Consider the following 20287-nt stretch of genomic DNA (forward strand, 5'->3'; position numbering starts at 1 on the left):
CAGTGCATCTATGATCAACTTGTACTTACATGCTCTCGGCCGGCTCCTGGTTCCTGACTGCAGACAGAGCGGTGCTCATCTCCAGCGGCTGCATACAGAGCGTTTGCTCTGGGTCAACCGTCCTATTCCACGTCAGGCCTTTACGGTACGAAAGACCTACATGGGAGAACGATACATCAGAGGGTTGGAGAACGTCTTTGCCCCCCTCAGAGTCTTACATTTCTAGGGACGCCTTAAAATCAGAGAGGTAAACTCACCAATTTCTGTGAGCATCTTGAACAGATCCGACAGAGCTCTCTGCTTCTGCTGCAGGATGTGCTTGACCTCAGCTTTCTGCTTTTCTTTCTCTGCCGACGTGTCGATGTTGAGGTTCTGCAGGTGCCGCAGGTTGCTGATGACCTCGCCTGGAAAGAAGCGTGAAGAAAAAGTACACCGCATCAACACCGAGGACGTTGCAGCAACGCAATAATATAATAAAGCAATTTGTGATCTGATGAGAAATGCCTGATACCCCCTTGGCTTGGTATAAATGCCTCAAACTTGCATTCTCTCTAGTGGCCATCAGGGTTGCGAAAAATCTCTTCAAGTTGCAAAAAGAAGTCGGATTGTGTAGAAGTCTATAATAAAAATCTATCATCAAAGTCAGTGGTTCTCAACTGGACTGGCTGCGGGAGCTACCGTCACCTCTGAATGACAAGCCGCGACCAAAACCGAGGAACATTTCAAACTTCTCAAATTGATTTAATGAAAAGATGGTGCACCTGGGATAGTACAGTATGCCAACAGGAAAAAAAATAGTAAGAGATTCCCTTTTACACTCAATTAGATGCATTTTAAAAACCCAAAAATGCATCTTACAACTTCCATATGAATTCAGTAACTTCAGCCTTCTGATAGCGGACTCAACGGTGCTTTCATGCACCATTAAAAAAATGGAAAGAAAGACCCAAATGATGTAACTTTAGCTGAGAATACTTACTCACTGAAGCTATGACAACAAACACTGGAATTCAAAATTCACTTTTCTTCTGATTACCTTATCAGTCGGTAAATACTGGAAAACATTGTGCTTTGAAGAGTCTCAAAGTCTGGAGTTGGAGTATACAAGGCCACTCTGAGGTCATATAGTAGTGACTCGTGAGGTCATGCTCAGTGTCCAGTCTATTCCTGTATTTAGTCCTCAGCTTTTGTGTGAACGCAGTATTAAGAGTGTGACCAGTCGGCACTACGCTGCATAACAAAAAATCCCTTTCAAAATAAAAGCATATCATTTTTTCTTAACATTTCTTTTGCTCAAGCAAAGAAACCGGTTCTGTGACCCACTTTCTTATATAATGTTTAAAGTTTATATAAACCTTCTGCTCATCCATCTCTCTGTAGTGTTGCCTGTTCAACACAGAGGCACTACCTGCCTGCTCATCTGCTGGAGTTCCGACGCGTTTCATTGAGTTTCAGGGACCAGTTTGTTATGTCCAGTTTGTTTATTGTTCCATTTGCATGTATGCATCTCAAACTAAATCAAACAATGATGCCACTACGTAGGTGCACATACTTAAATCATAATATCACACAAAACCATTTCTGTTTCTGCTTTGCCGTATTGTCTCATTAATCACGGTCGAAAAACTGTTTGCCTTCCACAAATAAACACCTGGCCTCTCTGCCTCTCCTCATTAAGTCGGCCTTGCGCCACCTAGTGGTGTAAGTCCAAAGTAACACAGAACAATTAAAATGGCTCCAACAGTCTCCTTATAACACGCAGTCAATCGGTCCGTGAGATTTTTATCTTTTTTGTTTGAAAGTGGGATTCTTACCAGTGAAGTAGTCCAGGTCTTCAGCCAGCTCAGGCACTGGGTGTTTCTTCAGCAGCTGGACACACAGTTTCTTCATCTTCCTGGACAGCACAGGCAGACGTCCCTGAAGAGATGAAGCATCGACTCCTTCTTCTGGATCCTCATGCTGAAATGCCCAGTTCAGCTTTAGGTTATTCACTTATTATTCATCACCATTTGATTAAAAGGAAAAGCGATTTCATCATGGATAACAATGAAAACACTCGTACCTGCAGGTCTCTGCCCTTGCCAGGCAGGCTGCTCTTCAGAGCCCTGTGAACCCGATGGATGGGCGTGTCCTCCGGGTTGGCGTCCACGCTGTCCAAGCTGGCGCTGCTTCCCTGTTCTACCAGAGAGGGAACACTCGCACCACTCATAGCCTCCTGGAACTTCTTCACAAACTTGAAGAGAGTCCTGAGGGAAAAGAATACAGATAGAGCAATGTAAGTGGCGGGCACGAAAAAAGAATATTGCACAGCATTTTACAAAAACCTTTGCAGTGATAATTTACCGATGTGTCTTCTCCACCGACTGTTTGATGGACCAGAAACTGACATCGTTCCACTTGGAGATCTTGACAAAGTCCTGTGGACAAAAGAATCGGCACACACTGTGTTACTGTGACCCGCGTGGACAAGGTTTCAGAGTATTGGTAGACGCGGCGTAGAAAAGACAGCGACATAAACCTTGAGCTCCTTCTCGATGGGCTGTCTGAGCTGCCCGATCTTGGCCTGGATGCCGTCAGAGAACTGACTGTAGTATTTGTGCAGGTTCCACAACAGGCTGGACAGCGGCTCTGTAGAACGAGGGAAGCGTTAAGAGGTCATCCCCCCCACAACGATAGTGCAGCCTCTCTTACAGGCTAAAAGAAAAACTTGACCTGTAACTATAAGATATGTTTGGCTACACAAAAGGTCAAATGTATTGGTAAACTGACTGACATATCTAATCAGTGATGTCTGGTTGACGCTGACGGGTCAAAGGATCGATACAATTGTCAATATCCACGCGGCCAATCAGGATTTGAGTAGTTGACAAACTGATGTTCTGTTATACAAACAAACGTCTGATTGTTTTTATGAAATATAAAAGAATATATTCTATTTTGAGGCCCTTCACCACTGACCCTCACTATTGCATCTTTTTGCTTGTCACGATGGGGATATACAGGTTAAAGCTTTGATAAGAGCCAAGCTTATAAAAAAAGGACCAACTCACGGCCAGTACATATTGAACTAGAATGGGCACTCGGTAGAGCGCATACCATCGCATATCACAAGATTGGGCATTGAATTATGAACATTTTGGCATTAGTTGCATGCCAATTGGATACAAATTGACTGTGCTATGGTAAAAAGAAGATGTTGACCTTTCCATGATGTTGACCTTTGACCCGATTGATCCCAAAATCTAATCAAATAGTCCCCGGATAATAACCAATCATCCCACCAAATTTCATGCGATTCGGTTAAAAACTTTTTTTGTTATGCGAGGAACACGCATACAAACAAACAAACAAATAATTAAATAAATACACGGCAATCAAAACATAACCTTCCGCATTTTCAATGCGAAGGTAATTAAGATTGACGTGTGTAGAGTGGGGATGGCTGACCTTGTCCTGGCTGGCTGGGGATCAGCAGGAGGTGGCAGTGGAAGGTCAGCAGCATGCTGAGGCGGGTGTTGAACTCTCCCAGGCTGGAGCCCTCCATAAAGGCGTAAAGGGTTGAGGACACCGAGGACAGTGAGAGGCGCTCCGCCTCCTCATCTGGAGAGGGCCGCAATGGGGAGACAACAGAGAGTTTTAGCACTCAGAGCATTTCAGTGGTGTCATCGTTGGCTTTGCTATACAACCAACCGTTAATTATCAGAAACAACTATCATCTAAAACGTTTGCACAGTCAGTCGACGCCCAATCAAAGGCGCTGTGCATGTACCCGGGTTAGCGTCCGTCTTCTGATCCTCCAGATATCGCTCCACCAGCTGGTAGATTGAGAACCAGTGTTTGGTTGATTTCTCCGTGTGCCGCTTCACCGCGTTGTCCAGACTGCTCGACCAGCAACTAGCACGCGAGAGACGGCAGGAAGAGGACACAATCACATGCTTGTCATGTCCTCGTATTGCAGCCGAGAGCCACACGGGACAAGCCAAGGACTCTCTCATCTCGCAAAAGCATCAAAACATAACAGAAGACGCTGATCCAAGCCCCTTCGTGTCTTACTTGAGCTCCAGTTTGCGCCACTGAATAATTTGCTGGGTGACGGGTTCCAGCTCCTTCCGCAGAGAGACTGACCGGCTGGCGTTATTCTCCCACTCCTGATTGGACCGGTAGAGAGCAGACGGGGGAAAAAAAGGTCAACGATTAATTTTCTCGTTCATTAAATGTGTCAACACGAGGGGCGCTCACTAACTGTGGCACACGAGGAATCTTGCAAGCGGAGCTCACCTGTGCTTTCCTGAGCAGGATCTCCAGCCCGTTGAGGAACTTGGCCAAAGGACTGGCCAGACTGAAAGTCATGATCCTCTCCACGACCACAGTCAGCTGGAAAACAACAGACAGAATACACATTGTAGCATGAAGTCCAGCACAAGGCGATGACATACGTCGTCAACCGGCCACAGGACCGGACCGGTCACGTGGAACGTTATGCACTGACTTTTCTAATCTGCAGTTTTGCATCGTGGGTTATAGTCAGTGATTTGAGTTGTTCATCAATACTCTAACACAACAAAGTCAACTTACTTTGCTATTAAAGATGCAAGATACGACAGTTCAACTTTATGTGGCTCAGTTCTATCTCAAATTTAAAAAAGGTTGGCTTTATTATTATTACTATTATTATGTACTACCTGTCCATACACTAAACCTAAACTAAAGAGCCAGATATCTCCCTTAGAGGAAAACAATCAAACAAAGCAACAAAATGATTTGGATTAATAATAGATTTACATTCAATGTAATCGTGCAACATGTCTGCTCAATCAATGCTTGATTAGACAATTTTAGAAAACTTTAGCCGTTCAAACTTTATGAGTCCGATGACTTTACTTTGTCAAAAATGAAGCAAATAGCGTTTGCTTTCTAAACCCCATGTCAAAAACCTTGGTGTGATCTTTCAGTTTGACAGGAGGAACATGTCACAGGTTTGATCGTGGGAATAACCAAAGCATGTCCATCAAGAGACCTCGCATCCCGTTTCATTTCTTGCCTTAAGACACTGAATCCCGACGTGCTAACGTACCGCAAGCCCTTGATGTAAAAAGGTAACCGACCTGTATGAGAGCTGGGTGCTCTGGCCATTCCTCCAGCCTCTGCTTCGCTGCCACACTCAGCTGCTCCAGGACAGGAAGACAGAGACGGGCCTCGCTCATGTTGGGCTGCTGGTAGAAGTCATACGGTCCTTCCGGGGCGACTGAGAGACCATCGGGGCCCCCCGAGCCCTGCACGGTGTTCTGGAGGAGAGCCGAGAGCAGCAGTTCACTGCCTGTGAGCTTCTGGTCCATTTCAGCATCTGAAGGGCAAACACAGGAGGGCATGATCCACATTCACAAGAGAATAATTCTGCTTTGCTGCTGGAAAATGATGAAAAATGTGTTCCTGTTGCATAACGACAGACGGCAAACACTAACCAATGAGATGATAGAAGCGCGACATCACAGGGGAAGCAATCTGATATGAGGAGACCAGGGCTTTGACGTGTTCTCGGCTGTGGTCGGCTGGTATCGTGCTCTGGTACCACAGCGATTGGGCGTGCCCCAGACAGAGGCGCTGATGAACCTGGACCACTGTGTTCATGACAGCCGGAGACATGGAGCTGCTCTCGCTGGACTCCTCCTCGATGTTATCTTCCTCCTCCTCCTTTAGTCCCAAGTCTGCTGGGCCCTCTAGACTTGGCTGGGTCGTGATGTCTTCAAAGTCCTGGTGAAGTATGAACAGAGACCCTGAATTAAGACATCTGGCTCTGTGCCAAATCTCATGAAATTCGCTTTGGATATGAACACTAACTAGTAGGGATGGGAATCGAGAACCGGTTCCGTTTTAGAACCGGTTCCCAGTGAACCGATTGTTTGGGATCGTTAGCCAAATTCTTTAACGGTTCTGCTAACGGTCCTCTGTGGCATTGCGCATGCGTGAACTTTTTTAGTTTCTTCAGACTGCAGCAAACATGGCAACTAGGTAGAAGCGTTCTAAAGTTTGGCTCTATTTCACACGACAAAATGACAACTACGCCACTTGTAACGTGTGTAAAAAGTCTATTTCGTCGAAGGGAGGAAATACAACTAATATGAAGAAGCATTTGAATACAGCATGGAATTAAATGACAGGAATGTCATGTGTTCGATGCAGCAGCTCAGCTAACGTCGGCGCTTCATCTCTTTCGGTCCAAGGTAAACTCCTCCAAAGTGATCACAACCACTCACTGTGTGAAGCAATTTGCCTTTATTGTGTGGAGTCGATCAAGTTATCTTCTGTCCCTTCGTTTGAAGCATACATTTGAGCTCCGGCATTGGTCCCATTATTGATCACTTCACGTTTGGATTGAAAGTCCAGTTTTGAGAAATGTTTGATCGTAACGGTGTTAATTATCGGAGGGCGTGTGTTATCAGCAGACGTTCGTGTTAACCCATTATTAAACTTAGCATATAGCTACGCTAGCTTAGCTACAGAATCTTCCATTGTCAGCCCCCTACATTGAGGCGAGGTAGTGTTTGCCTCCCCTCTTAATGTGGCTTTATGTCAGCTCAGCAAATTCAGCGATTTTGTTAGTGCCATTTGTTTCATTGTGTAAACCAGCTTTCACTATATAAATAATCTCCATTGCCATCCAATTTAGCTGATGACGTTCAGAGTCAGACCGGTTCAGAGGCTGGTCGTCTGTCTGGGTCACAGGCTACAGCTAGCACGTCTTGTACACCTCCTCATATCTTTGTGTTCATCCTCCACCCCATCTGAGAGAGTGTTCTCCACGGCTGGAGACACAATAAGTCCTGAGAGATCGCGTATCCTCCCGGAGAAAGCAGACATGCTTATTTTTCTGCACAAGAATTGTTGATGATCCATACAATTGATGGTTGCACACTTGGTATTTGCCACTGCTAGTTTCATTTTTGGCAGCTCAGTTCATATACCCTTTAAAAAAAAGGAAGGAGCACTGTAATTTCTAGGAACATGTTTAAATTAAACAGAATACATTTTATTTAAGTTATGTAAGTTTTATTTTAAGTTCAAGAGGAATATGTATAAATGTTTTTGGTTATTTAAAAAAATGTGTATGTATACATACTGTATATGGTGTGTGCAGCATTATAGAAAATTATATAAAAGAAAATTAATGTAAATAAACCCGTTTGTGCTCTTTTTTTCACCCCTTGCCCAATAAGAATCGATAAAAGAATAGATAAGGAATCGAATCGATAAGCAGGAATCGATAAGGCATCGGAATCGTTAAAATCGCATCAATTCTCATCCCTACTAACTAGAGGGTGAATCTTAATGATAGTGATGACCAGTGATCACGACTTATATAATAGTAGCGTTCTCACAGGCGCAGGTAATATCAGCCTATTAATGCAAAACAACATGTTGTGGATTGCTGCATTTTGAGAAATAGAATTGGGTCGATAGCTCCATCTAAGACTGTTTCCGTCTTAGATCTCCGACCCTCTATTTCAGTACACTGTCACCTCACAGCAAGAGGGGCCTGGGTTCAAGTCCCAACCGGTTTTGGCATCCAGATCAGGTTTTTTTTAATGCAACTTTGATCAGGAAACAAAAGGCTGCACTGCCTCTCATCATCTAATGATAAAAACTGACAGCTGGCATCTTTCATTCACCATCATAATCAAAACAGGTTGTTTCTGAGATAAATCTTCACCAGGATCAGACCAGAGTCTTTGTGAATACCTTTTTGAAGTGGGGGAACTGGCGTCTGAAGTCCCTCTCCTCCTGCTCGTCCTCCGTCAGTCCCGAGCCGTGCTGTCGACTGCGGTTGCGGTAAAGACTGGCCTCCATCTGCTCTCGCTCTCTCTTTTGTCTCTCCTGGTCATCCCACTCGTTCACCAGCGCCTGAAGAGTCGGCAACATCATAAATTCAATTTCGGAAAAGGTTGGACAAAGATTTGAATTCTTTAACCCAGAAATCCAATCCATCTTGGTGTGAACTGGAAGCGCTGACCTGACAGATGTGCCGGAAGAGGCTGCGTGACTCGAGGCTGAACTCTCCCGTGGACAGGGTGTGACACTGCACATACAGCAGGGAGGTCAGGAGGAGCGTGGTGGACTGCGGGACCACCAGCTTGGTGTCCTGCTGCTGGGGTAGGAGCTTCGCCAGGCAGCGCAGACTCTCGGCGCAAGGCCTGGAGCAGAGGAAGTCCGCTCGGGCCAGGTAGGATGGCAGGCTGGGGGACAGGGAGGGGAAGGCCAGCAGGCAGGAAACCAACTTGGGCAGACCGGGCACAGGGGTGAGCGAGGCGGCCGCCTGGGAGGCCACCAGCCGCATCCCGTGCCGGAGCTGGACGATGCCGGTCCGCACCGGCCCGACCACGTCGGGGTACATGGGGTAATCCTCCAGCAGCCTCTGGCAGAAGCGCTGCTGGGAGTTCTGCCACACAGCCTCCTCCTTCAGCAGGACCTGGACTGCAGACCTGGACTTGGAGGAGGAAGAGCCCTGCAGGGCCTTGAGCAGGTGGGACAGCAGGGTTTCCACAACCGACGCCTGGCCGATGCTGCACAGGTAGTGCTGCAGGTCCTGGAAGAGGCGCCCGTACTGCGGCTCACGGGGGCGACATGCCTGCTTTCTGGAGAGCTCGGCTATCTGATCTTTCACCTGCTGCATACGGATCCACAGGTACCTGCGAACAAGTCACATCCACAAGATTAAAGACTATTTCAGAAGTCTGTCTCCATACATTACGACCATGACACATTTACATTGAAAGAACCATGGTTCACTGCAGTTGTATAATTTGGAATCGATTATTCATTTCCATTTCCCGGTCGTAAATGCGCATAAGCAAATCTGACCGGTCCCCGGTCCCACTGAGACTTGGATTGTGGTCTTTAAAAAAAAACTTGTATCCGGCCAGAAGTTCTCAGTTATAACACCACATGGTGATGAACCTGTTGCTGGTACTGACCTGATTCGAGGATGCTGGAAGCCGTCCGTGGTGCTGCTCTCCTCCAGCTTGGCCCCGGTCATCAGCTGGGACGACAGGCTGCGACCTCGCCACTCCTCCTGCAGCAGAGCCAGCTGCAATGGACACAGAGAGACAACATGCCCGTCACATCATCACGCCAAAGTATTTTCTGGGCTTTAACCACCTTCTAGTGACCACCAGCCCAAAGGATATTTAATTCTGGAAATATTTTTGCACAATACATGCCCTGGATTAATTAATAGCTGTGTTGTTTAGATGATGACATTTAATATAAATGTTTTTTTTAAACAACAGTAACTGACCTCCTGCTGTAAGTAGTTGAGTTTGTAGGCTCTCTTCACAGCTGGATCAAAGATAGTCTGTGGTGTCCACACTTTGATCTGCAGCAGGCCCATGTTGACCCAGAACACTCCAGATCGGGCCAGTTGGTTAGAGCCTTGGACCTTGCTTTGGACATACTGCTGCAGGCAGGTGATGCAGGCCTCAACCAGGCCGTTGGGGAGCAGATTGGGAGGCATGAAGTCTCTGAAGACGGTCTGGATCTCCTGGGCAGCGATCAGAGGGTCGGGGTCCTCCACCAGGCTCTCGCAGCTCTCCATGTAGCCCTCTTGCAGACTGGGAGGCAGGAGGTCAGCCATGCTCTGAAGCTGGCGACGCAGGACCGCGCCCTGGAGCCTGAAGTCTGTGCCCCTGGAAAAGTAATCGGTGTGATTAGTAAACCCCAACTAATTCTGAATGACCTTTAGAATGTTTTTTTTTTCATGTTTAAATGTACCTGAACTCAGCCAGTGCAGGGAGGGCCATATTATCCCACAACACAGCAGACACGTCCTGCAGCTGCTGGATCCTCTCCTTCCACTCCCCCAGGGTGACATGGGAGAGGGTGAGGAGGGCCGTCCCTGACGGCTCCCACCGACCGCCGGTCTCACTGCTGCAGAGCACTCCCAGTATGCAACGTGACCACACTGCTTTACTCAGCAAGGCTGGTCCCTAAAGACAACATGGAACTGTATTAAACCTGCAGGGCATCTCTGAGATGAATACAGTGACATCAACAAGAGGCTGTTTTAGGTGAGTACCACGTTGTCTGCTCCGTGGTGCGGTTTTAGAGACGGCTTGGTCTTGGGTCTCAGCGGGTCCCATTTCAGCCAGAGGTTGGGGTCTGAGGTCACACTGCTGGTCCACAGGGCACCCAGAGCCTCCGACAGCAGCTCACACCAAACAAACTGCAGCTCCTCGGCCGGCTAGAAAAAAGATTCATGGGGAATCATGAGTTACATTCTTCATCATTGAAGCATTTTATATGATATTACACAGCGGAGAGCCGACAAAAAAGCGAAGACGATTACATGTTTAGCGTCTTCGACCCGGAGGTCCACCAATAAAACTGGTTTTAATAATTATTTTAAATAATTTTCTGAATAACTGGTTCTAATGCATGATTCGGAGTTTACCGTCAGAAGTTCGGATCACATATTTTCTAGGGCAGCAAATAGGGCAGTACCCAAATTTGACTTTCCTAAATTGAAGCTGCAATTTTGGGCGAATACTTCATACACATCTACAGGCTAAATTTGACTCTGGGACTGCCTCTTTTTTTTAACTGATATTGTGTACTTTCGGTTCCTGTTCTATACTCCTTGGGCTACTCACCCTGTCACTGCTGAGCAGGAACCACAGCGGTTGGAGCTGACTGACGTTCATCGGTGTGGACTGCAGGCAGTAGCGCAGGTGTCTGGAGAGCTCTCGGCGTAAGCCGTCCTCCGCCTCCTGGTCGCTGCAAATCAACGGGGGACAATTCACTACGCAGCCTGTCAGTTGTTTCAACATCAGTCCGCATTATTTGCTCGTGCTTTGTTGAGGAAGACGTAGCATTTTACCCAGGAGAGAGAGCCAGGTGCAGCAGGTCAGTGCTGAGTCGCAGCTGGTTGAGTACAGCCACTTCCTCCATCAGGGGCCAGAGCTGCGCCCTGCGGCTGAGCTGCTGCAGCTCCTCTCTGGCCAGCTGGACTCCTTCGCCCGGCTCCTCGCCCGGCTCCTCACCCTCGGGCAAGGAGCACATCTCCAGCAGCCCTCGGGAGGTCATCTGACGCTGCTGCTGCTCCACGCTCGACACCAACCTCTCCAACACTCCTGGAGGTGTAACATTCACAAAAGAGACCCTTTAATAATCAAACTGCCGTTTTCTCTTTAGAGGTGACAGAACAAGGTTCAGCAGCACACTGCAATGTTTATGACACCGCACATAGAGAACATGCTGGACAGGGACAAACTGTATCGTGATGATTTAGGTTCTCAGGTTTGTCCTGATGGGAGCATGACAAGCAAATTAGGTGCTAGTGAGATGATGGCTTATCTTCAGTCCTTCAATCAACCATCCCATAACTGGACTCGAGAATTAGACGGAGCTGCCAAACAACGCACTGACAAACGTCGCTACTCTCCGGCCCGACAGCCACCACAGCGTTGCGGGTATGCCTCACCAGACTTCGTTGGATCCAGCTGGTTGTTTGCCAGCAGAACAAGGCCCCAGGCCTCCAGGAGACTCTCCTTGATGTCTAGGCCGAGCCCGGCGCCCTGCAGTCGCACCAGCTCCTGCGTCCATGGACCCGTGGCGCCGTCCAGCCTGAGATCGCTGACGTCCAGGGCTTTACTTAGAATGCGAAGCCGAGACGCACACTCGGCCACCGACTCCAACTGGAGGAGAAGGGTTTGGGGATGGACAACCGTATTAGACCAGACAGAAAGACAACTACTAATAATGAGTACATATCTGCCACTCCCAGGTCCGACAGTAAAGCAGAGCTGATGAAGAGTCTCCAGACCTTGAAAGGCAGAGCTTTGCCGAGGGTTTTCTGGATGCCCTTCAGAGCCGAGGCCACAGACACTGGGGTGGACAGAACAGTCTGGATGGCTGCAGAGACCGCCCGCAGCTCCTGTTGACCTCTGCAGCGCAGCACAGTCACAGGCGTTAATCATATTAGTAATATGTCAAATACAAATCTCATAGAAACTCCTATTGCAATCTTATCGCCATGCCATCTCAGAAATGTGAGAGCCAAATGGAAATAAATAAAGTCAAACGTTCTTACTCAAATGTGCCGTCAGTGTCTCCCAGAAGCAGCTGGGGCATTCGCAGGATGAGGTGTTTCTGCACCCACTGCCAGTGCAGAGACAGCACGGCGATGCCCTGCGCATCAGCCGACAGGGTGCTGCACACGTCCCAGAAACGGTCGAGCCACTGCAGCAGCTGCAAGATCTAAACACGGGCGACGGGTAGAGTGCCATGAGCGAAGATCGACCGAGGGCGTTTACATTTTGTGTAGATTTGAAGACTTCCTTTGTGATTTATTTTATTATTTTACCCAGAAGCTGGACTCTTTATTTTTATCATTACTATTATTATCTTACCTTCCGTTTAGTTCTTATCCACCCGATACAAGCTGCAGAATTTGTGATGTGAAGATTTACATTTTCTAACAAAGATGGACTCCAGTGTTGTACAGAACTAAATGTACTAAATGCTAAGGTGTGGACTAAGTCTGAAAAAAAGAAAATATAAAAATGTTGTCCTTAAAGTGACACAAAGTGTAATAAAGCGAGTAGGTTCTGACCTCAAACATGATGTGGTCTGAGATGTAGGGCTGTCCGCTCTGCACCGCCTGCAGGGTGAACGAGTCCCACAGGTCAAAGAAGGTCCGCAGGTGCATCAGCACTGGGTGGGGAAGGTGACCAATGTCCACAGTTCCTGTGTGTGGAGAAACGCACACGTTGCACAAACTGAGTTACATACTAGCCGCGTGAGGTGGACCTCAGGGGGAAACGTCTCTTTTCTTCTCCAGGCGGCTGTTGAAGCCCGTACCTTTGCTGAAAGCCGTGGCTATCCTCAGGGCACAGCTCTGAGCCGACAGGTTGATCGCGCAGGTGCAGATGACGGAGCGCTCCTCCCTGTCCGTCATCAGAACGGTCCTAACAAAACACACACAAACAAACATCAAGATCATGTCATGCCCGTCGTGACATTTTAGAACAAAACTCTGTATCGCGGGTCTAATTCTTAGCACCGATTGGATTCGTTATCCTTCCACTGACTTTTCTGCTGTTGCCACCTTTCAAACACTTCACAACCTCTCGGCGTACCTGTTGGCAACGGCGTTCAGCGCCTCCAGAAACTCCATGTATCTTTCCTCGTCCTCAAAGTTGCACTTGTTGGCCAAAATATCCAGATACTGCTTGTTCCATCGCATGTCGACCAAAATCCTGTATTCATCTGGCAAAGTGACAGAGAGAGAGAGAGAGAGAAAGAGAGGTTAAATATGTGAAGAATGGCAGCAGTGTGCGAGTCATTCCCGGATGGATTGGTGAACGGGCCTACGTGGGCCTCTCGCCCCACACACACCAACCAAGAAGACACTCAAAATAACTACAAAGAAACAAAGTGATTACAAAGGGTTTTGGTCAGGGATTGCAGCTGCTGTGCTTGCGTGTGGTGCGTGGTGTGTGCGTGTGTGTGTGGTGTGTGCGACCACCAAAGAGTTTACCTGTGCTGTGAGGCTGGAGCAGCTCTGCCAGTGACTTGCCCTTGGTAGCCAGTTTGCTACCAAACACAGCCTTCAGAGCCCGGTTTCCCGCCTCCACCTGGACCAGCGCCGGATCTGGATGAGTCAAGAACCACACCCATTTTAATTTCTGCAAGTTAGTGCAATTAACACTCTTGGAAAGCAGGATCCTTAAGTTCTTAAAAAAGAAAGGTACAGCATCCGAAATCACGCAATATGCACTATATACTCATTATGTGTATTGTTCAACATATCTTTATGTGAATGAACAGTAGTAGTAGTAGTTTTAAAACTATTATATTTCACAAGAAATAACATGCAATTTGAGAAATCAGGGTTTTTTCTCGAAGGTTTCTTTGAAAGATTAAAGGTTCCATTAAAAACCCTTTCCATAAAAAGAACCCTTTTTGGGAAAACCCCCCCGAAAGAAACCTTTATGGTTCTAATTAGGACCTAATCTTCCAAGAGTGTAGAGAACATGGACAGATGACTTGTGGGCAGAGGAATTACTGGTCAGTGATGTCAATGCCTCCAATATTTAAAATTTTACAAAATCCTGAAATCTGTCGTCGAAGATGAATACCCTATTTTTAGAGAATGAAACCGCTGCCCTTCTGAGTCAAAAATGTTCGGCTTCTGGGCGTGTGTATGTATGTGTGTGTGAGTCACAAACCGGGGGCATATTTGTAGCTCTTCCCGAGGTGTGAGAGCCAGCTGCTGCGGAGGATCCAGTCTCCATGAGAGGCTCTCTCAGTGAGCAGTCTGACGGCTGTGGGGATCAGCCTCAGAGTGTCTCCATCCGCCAGGTCCACCACTCCTCCAGAGAACATCTGCCCTTCGTGGACACCACTGCTCTGCAGCGCCCTCTGCAGGTCACTCAGACTCAGTGGACGGTTCCTGTGGACGACACAATAGTTTTTTCTTCTTTACAACTGGCATCTCAACTGCTCCGTTCCAGACCGCCAAACTGCTTTCAGCGCATGCACAAAATCAGAGGCCAAAAACGAAGACTTTTATCTTTTCATCTCTCGTCAGAGTGCTTTGGGTAAATACGTTTAAACTGACACATCAACTCCTTTCAATGTTCAGTAACGCTTTAGCTGACATTGCAAGTAAAGTTATCCACCACACTTCAACTTATTTCAGTGTTTGCATTTTACTCCTTTTAGTTCTTGGACCGATGAATTTTTTTTTTTTTACACTAATTTGGTTTCAACTGCCATTTTAGGTGCATTAAAGTGCATCAACTTGAGGTACTTCTTTAGCTTTGTGTTGCACTTCTCCGTTGCAGACTCACTGGTGTCGTCGCCATCCTTACCGTTTGCCCTGCATGCTGAGGGTGTTCAGGCAAAATGAGAGGACCTGTCCATCTCGGAGGACAGCAGAGAAGCAGGAGTCCTCCGTGGAGAGGAGGGCGGACGGGAAGCCATCAGGCCAGACTCCAGCACACAGCAGTCCACTGCCCCAGTCCTCCGTGTCCAGGATGGCCAGGTGATGCTCTATCACCTGTTGGGCCCGCTGGAAGGGGACAACAGAACACTAATGTTTATTCACTCCATGGGGAGCATGGTCGTGCTCACTGGATGCCTTGAAGCAGGAGGAAAGGTGAAAAGCATTTGGATTTAGGATTTGATGGACCGGGTTTGAACCATCTATTCAGGTTTTATGATCAGCGTTTTCCTGCCAGGGGGATGCAGTAAATAAAAGACACTAGAATATATAGAGTTTAGGGGGTCTCCGCTTCAGTTTTTCTCCTTAAAACTATGCAATTTACATCCTTTTCAACCATTATTATTACAATACAGAACTGCCCAAAAACTGAAAATGATTATTTTGATAATTTACACATATCACAGCCTTCGTCTAAACATGACATTCTTCTGGAAAAGTTTGCCCTGTAAATTCATTATTCTGTCAATCGACAGAGCGGATTCCTTCATTCTACTTTGCGTCTACGATCCGGAAGTGACAAATCCTACTCCTCGTGTCTTTGATTGAATGCTCGTGAGACAATGAAAACATTGATGAGGGGGCGTTGAAACCTTTTGGCTGGCGGCGGTGCGTTGGCAGAGCGAGTAGGCCTCCCCACAGGCATGCTGCAGGGCGCTGGGCAGATCGATGCCCCGCTGCAGCTGGCAGGACAGCAGGGTCGCGGCATGGAGCAGGGAGGCCACCGACGAGGCCGGGGAGTCTGAAAAGGTAGAGGCCAGTTGTTGTTGTTGTCGTTTGTTTTTTCAATCAATTCTGCAGATTGACTGGTAGCACAGGTTTTTATTTTCACCCTTCAGCGCTTACCCCAAATGGCAAATTTGATGCTTTTATGTATTTGAATCAGCAGATCACACACGCAGTCCCCGGTCACCCCCGCGGTGTGAAGCAGGGTCTTCAGGTCTAGCGTGTCCCAGCAGGATCCCTCGTGCTCTCCCGGGATGTAGACCTCCACCCCTCTGTTCCTCATGGCTCTGGAGAGCTCCCCATGCGCCGGGTCCATGGTCATGAACAACCTGCAACAGATCCCCCCCCCGCACAGCTGAGCATGCACAGATCTCATAAGGCTTCAACAAGAAGTCTTCAGGCTCTAATATGGCGCACTACCTGAAGTTGGGATGCGGGGTGATTTGGGGGGTCTTCCCGTCGATGACGCCGCGTTCGTTAATGGTGAGCGATCCGCCGGGCTCCAGCAGAGCGTTGAGGCGATCCAGCACAGAAGCGCTAAACAAATAATACTCGATGAGTGGAATTTTTCAAAATAGTTTCACCTCCAAAAATGTATTAGTTGCTGATTTTAGGATTTCCCATCATCTACAGCTCTCATCACAGTTTGGGCATAATGTGTTTTTTTACAAAGACTTTAATAGCTCACCTGCAGAAGTTGACATTGTCCATGAGCAGCCAGTCCCCAGCCTGCAGGGCCTGGACCAGCATACCGTCCAGCCACTCGAAGCCTCCGTTGGTCCAGCCGTCCTCCAGCTGAGCCAGACGCTCCTTCAGCAGCGTGAAGTCCATCTGCAGTTTGGACATGTCTGGGGGACGAACGCAGGAGAGTTACAGCGCCGTTACGGCACATTCTTATACCTGCGAGACAACTGCACCTCTTTTCAGACTACTCTGTCGTTTACCAGTGAACACTTTGAGCTTGGTGTTGAGCTTCTGCAGGAGGAGGATGATGACCTCCAGCTTGTTCAGGGCCTCCGAGTTGATGGTCCCGCCGGTTCTGTGAAGCCCTTCCTCCTTCAGCCAGTGGCAGAACAGACCCCACGTCTGCAGCAGGAACTCTGTATCCTGGATGCCGACGTCCAGAGACATCAGGCCACGCCTGATTACCATGGCGACGATGTGGTCCACACTCTCAAGCACTTGTTGCCATGGCCGCATGATATCAACCTGGAATGAAGAGAGAAAGAAAAGTGCAGAGTGACACAATCGGATGCTTCAAGACAATAAAAAAGGCGAGCCAGACACACGGGGGCTCCTGGTTACCTGTTCGAAGCCTCCCAGCAGCTCCGTGGTGTCCATGGCGCTGTTCATGGCCATGACCCGGAGGCGGTGTCCCGTCAGCAGAGCCAGCAGTCTCGCCAGGCTGGTCTTTCCGCTGGCCGTGGGTCCGACCAGTATGGTCATCCAGCCCATCTCCACACACTTCATCAGGGACTCCAGGGGCCGCAGCGCCTGGTGTGTGATGGACAGCGGGGGGTCCAAAGCCACGGGGGCTCCTCCGCTGCGCTGCAGGACGGAGAACCCCACCTACAGGGAAGAGCCATCCTCATCGTTTGTACAATTTCAAAACATTCGCTTCTGGTAAAAAAAAAGTAAATAGTAAGAGGTTCTGTGGTTTTGACAAACCTGCAAGTTGAGTGGAGTGATGTGGAACTGTCTGGAGCCGCTGTAAGGCTCAAAGTCCTCACCGAACACCTTCCTGAACACGGAGAGAACCTGTGTGGAAGAGGAGGGGCTTTACAGACGGGACAGTGGGAAAATACTTTCCTTACGGGTCGGTAACGACACAAAGAAAGCCGAGGGTGGTCGCTGGATGCAGAACACTGAGGGAATCTAATATGCTCAAATACAAGAAGGAGGTCCTTTATTCTTTTAGTGTAATCCACTCATGACAGCTTGCGTAACATTTTTAGTGTATTTATCTATTATTTTCTAAATGTACATCGACCTCTTAATCTCCTAAAGGCGGTTCTGCATTGGCCTGCAGCAGTCATACAATTTTCTTCACTAACCAAAAAATAAATCTGTTGTTCCCTTTCCCAAGAGCCTTACATGGCGTGCTCTCCCTACCCAGACAACCATTTAAAAAACACATTCTCAATAAACATAAGAAGTTTTGTCAAATTCAAATCTCGTGTCCAAGCGCAAAAGTAAGAAACATGAGACTGAACTTAAGTAAACAACATCACCCGTTAAGACCAATGGACATCAATCCTTGACCTTTATTCTTATAAAGTTTCTCACAGACTTTTGAGGGGTAGCAAATCAAAGAGTATTGTACCTGAGCCTTGTCGGCCTCTGCTCTCATCCTGTCGGCATACACCAAGGCGACGTGCTGGCCTGGGTTGAAAAATCCTGGGGACTGGTCGGCCTGCATCAGCTGACACCAGCGGAACATGTCGCGCAGGTTGAACTCCCAGGGACTTCCTTTCTGACCCCACTGCCGCTCCACACACACCTCCTGGACCAGCTGTCGACAGAACCAAAAGAAAGGCTCTTGTGTTTTGTACATCGGTAGGCACAGCCGAGTCAGTCTCTCAATCGGCAGTCGGACAGGAAACGCTTACCTTGTTGTTGAACTCCACCATCTTAGCGATGGTTTCCTTCTCGATGCTGTTGAAAATGGCTTCTCCGATGAACTCCATGTCTTTGCTCGTGAGTTGGTCCACAAACACCTGAAGACACAAGGGCCAGTCACATTTTCAGAAGGCGATTACTTTGCTCAGTGATTAGATTTTGGCATTTTGTCTTGCGAGTTCCCCGCTGAAGAAGTTATGGGAGGACAAAATCATTGCAACACAAATCTCTGGGCTCCATTAAGGTGTAAGTGTATAACGAGTTTGTACAACGCTCCCGACCGGTCCTCACCTGAGTGAATCTGTTGAGGAAGGATTTGGGCAGTCCTTTACGACCGCCGCCTTGAGTGAAGGGATTCTGGCAGCCAAAGATCTTGGTCTTCTCCTGTTGAACCTGGAAGCTCATCCCTAGTTCGGGGATGTAGACCTCGGCCCGGTGATCAAAGCAGGCGTTCAGACCCTCCAACACCGACTGAGAGGCCAGGTTCAGCTGTCAGCGTAAGGAACGAGCCAGTTTAATATCACAGATTATATCGACATCATCCGATGACAAATCGTCTTCTCCGGACTCTAAGCAGTAAAAGAAACGGTTTATTAAAATGTCTGAACAGGTGACCTCACCTCGTCCAGCACAACCCAGTGGCCGGCCTTCAAGGCAGCCAACAGGGGGCCATCGCGCCACGCAAACTCTCCTCCCTTTCCTCCCTCCACAGGGAGATCAGTTCCAAACAAATCGGTCACATCCTGCCAGAGAGCACACATCATCAGCACCAGTTCAACTGGGGGAACTCTTGAGCGTTATTCATGTGAAAAGAAAAGAAGAAAGAAAGCCGTTTTACCGTTTGCTCCGACAGGTTGATTCTGACCAGTTTGTTGCCCGAAGCTTTTGCCAGCGCTGCCACCAGACTGGTTTTCCCCACACCGGGTGAGCCCTCCAGGAGCACGGGCCTCTGCAGCTTTAGCGCCCTCAGGAGCCTCTGGGCGTTCACGGCGGTCGTGCCCGCTGCGATGGCGTAGTCCGACAGGTCGCGGCTCTCAGTCTGAGGTCCTGGGTAAAAGGAAAAAAAAGAAAAGGAGTTGGACATTTTCTCGACGGATGGAGGCGGGGCATGCGCCATTAGACGTAGCTGTAATGTATGTGGAGTTTGTACCTAAAGCAATGTAGAAGGGGTCAATGCCGAAGAAGTCGTCGCCCCACTGGGGTTCCCTCGACAGGCTGCTGTCATACACTCTCAGGGCGTCTAGCATCTCCTGGTCCAGCTTAATGATCTTGCTCAGCTGCTGCTGCAGATAGTCCAGGCACAGCTGGCGCGCCAGGATGGCGCTGTCCGCACAGGAGGCGGTGGTTCCTGAAAGAAAATGGAGTCTCAGATCACCTTTCTTAAAAAAAAAACCTTATTTGGGAAGACAGAGTCTCAGTAGAACTGAAGGAGACTGTCGACTTACCGGAGCCAATGCCGTCGACGTAGACGAGACACGCGGCGTGGATGAAGGCGGTGACGGTGTCCAGTCGGAGGTTCCACTCCGCTTCCTCGTCCTCCTCCAGGGCCCCCATGGTCATGAAGCCGTCCTCGTCCCGTTCGCACACAGTGTTGAGGAAGTAGACCCACGACAGGACGTCTCTGACACTCAGAATGCAGCGGCGCCCAAAGTCCTGCTGGGTCAGCCACTCGATGAAGTCCAGCATCAGCTCGGCGATGTCGCCGCCTGCGGTTGAGAAGAAAAGGAATCGCACGAGTGACCCTTTGGTTCATGTGGGCAACTGTTCTGCATCGTTTGCTTCAGGACAACAACCCCGAGGTCTCCAGTTTGAGATGTAGAATGAGACGAAGGCCCTCTAGTTTAAAGCCTCCATTATGATCCTTGAATTTAGGGAGACGCCAATGACTTTGAACTTAATAGCAGTGTTACCGTTGCTCAGAGGTCATGCCTCCCTGTTCATTGG

General features: G+C 48.4%; 1 protein-coding gene across 1 annotated transcript in view; it reads right to left on the minus strand.

Moving 5' to 3' along the window:
* Positions 1 to 20287, minus strand: part of mdn1 (midasin AAA ATPase 1) — a 53146-nt gene that overhangs the window by 14987 nt on the left and 17872 nt on the right. Inside the window, exons 34-76 of the mRNA XM_056427719.1 lie at positions 19789 to 20049; positions 19494 to 19691; positions 19182 to 19390; positions 18964 to 19086; positions 18635 to 18832; positions 18334 to 18441; positions 18048 to 18236; positions 17393 to 17482; positions 17030 to 17293; positions 16669 to 16933; positions 16413 to 16572; positions 16145 to 16261; positions 15845 to 16053; positions 15592 to 15740; positions 14868 to 15067; positions 14223 to 14446; positions 13532 to 13645; positions 13131 to 13260; positions 12853 to 12959; positions 12605 to 12738; positions 12083 to 12249; positions 11816 to 11936; positions 11474 to 11687; positions 10871 to 11123; positions 10644 to 10767; positions 10070 to 10234; positions 9766 to 9980; positions 9293 to 9680; positions 8970 to 9082; positions 8009 to 8684; positions 7738 to 7899; positions 5463 to 5751; positions 5106 to 5344; positions 4279 to 4374; positions 4054 to 4148; positions 3770 to 3894; positions 3448 to 3600; positions 2519 to 2628; positions 2344 to 2417; positions 2063 to 2246; positions 1815 to 1959; positions 258 to 404; positions 30 to 156 (exon numbers count right to left, since the gene is read on the minus strand). Coding sequence (XP_056283694.1) covers positions 30 to 156; positions 258 to 404; positions 1815 to 1959; positions 2063 to 2246; positions 2344 to 2417; positions 2519 to 2628; positions 3448 to 3600; positions 3770 to 3894; positions 4054 to 4148; positions 4279 to 4374; positions 5106 to 5344; positions 5463 to 5751; positions 7738 to 7899; positions 8009 to 8684; positions 8970 to 9082; positions 9293 to 9680; positions 9766 to 9980; positions 10070 to 10234; positions 10644 to 10767; positions 10871 to 11123; positions 11474 to 11687; positions 11816 to 11936; positions 12083 to 12249; positions 12605 to 12738; positions 12853 to 12959; positions 13131 to 13260; positions 13532 to 13645; positions 14223 to 14446; positions 14868 to 15067; positions 15592 to 15740; positions 15845 to 16053; positions 16145 to 16261; positions 16413 to 16572; positions 16669 to 16933; positions 17030 to 17293; positions 17393 to 17482; positions 18048 to 18236; positions 18334 to 18441; positions 18635 to 18832; positions 18964 to 19086; positions 19182 to 19390; positions 19494 to 19691; positions 19789 to 20049 — 7831 coding nt within the window. The remainder of the gene's footprint in view (positions 1 to 29; positions 157 to 257; positions 405 to 1814; positions 1960 to 2062; positions 2247 to 2343; positions 2418 to 2518; positions 2629 to 3447; positions 3601 to 3769; positions 3895 to 4053; positions 4149 to 4278; positions 4375 to 5105; positions 5345 to 5462; positions 5752 to 7737; positions 7900 to 8008; positions 8685 to 8969; positions 9083 to 9292; positions 9681 to 9765; positions 9981 to 10069; positions 10235 to 10643; positions 10768 to 10870; positions 11124 to 11473; positions 11688 to 11815; positions 11937 to 12082; positions 12250 to 12604; positions 12739 to 12852; positions 12960 to 13130; positions 13261 to 13531; positions 13646 to 14222; positions 14447 to 14867; positions 15068 to 15591; positions 15741 to 15844; positions 16054 to 16144; positions 16262 to 16412; positions 16573 to 16668; positions 16934 to 17029; positions 17294 to 17392; positions 17483 to 18047; positions 18237 to 18333; positions 18442 to 18634; positions 18833 to 18963; positions 19087 to 19181; positions 19391 to 19493; positions 19692 to 19788; positions 20050 to 20287) is intronic.

This window comes from Pseudoliparis swirei, chromosome 12 (genome assembly GCF_029220125.1).
Source record: "Pseudoliparis swirei isolate HS2019 ecotype Mariana Trench chromosome 12, NWPU_hadal_v1, whole genome shotgun sequence".
In the NCBI taxonomy this organism is placed as follows: Eukaryota; Metazoa; Chordata; class Actinopteri; order Perciformes; family Liparidae; genus Pseudoliparis; species Pseudoliparis swirei.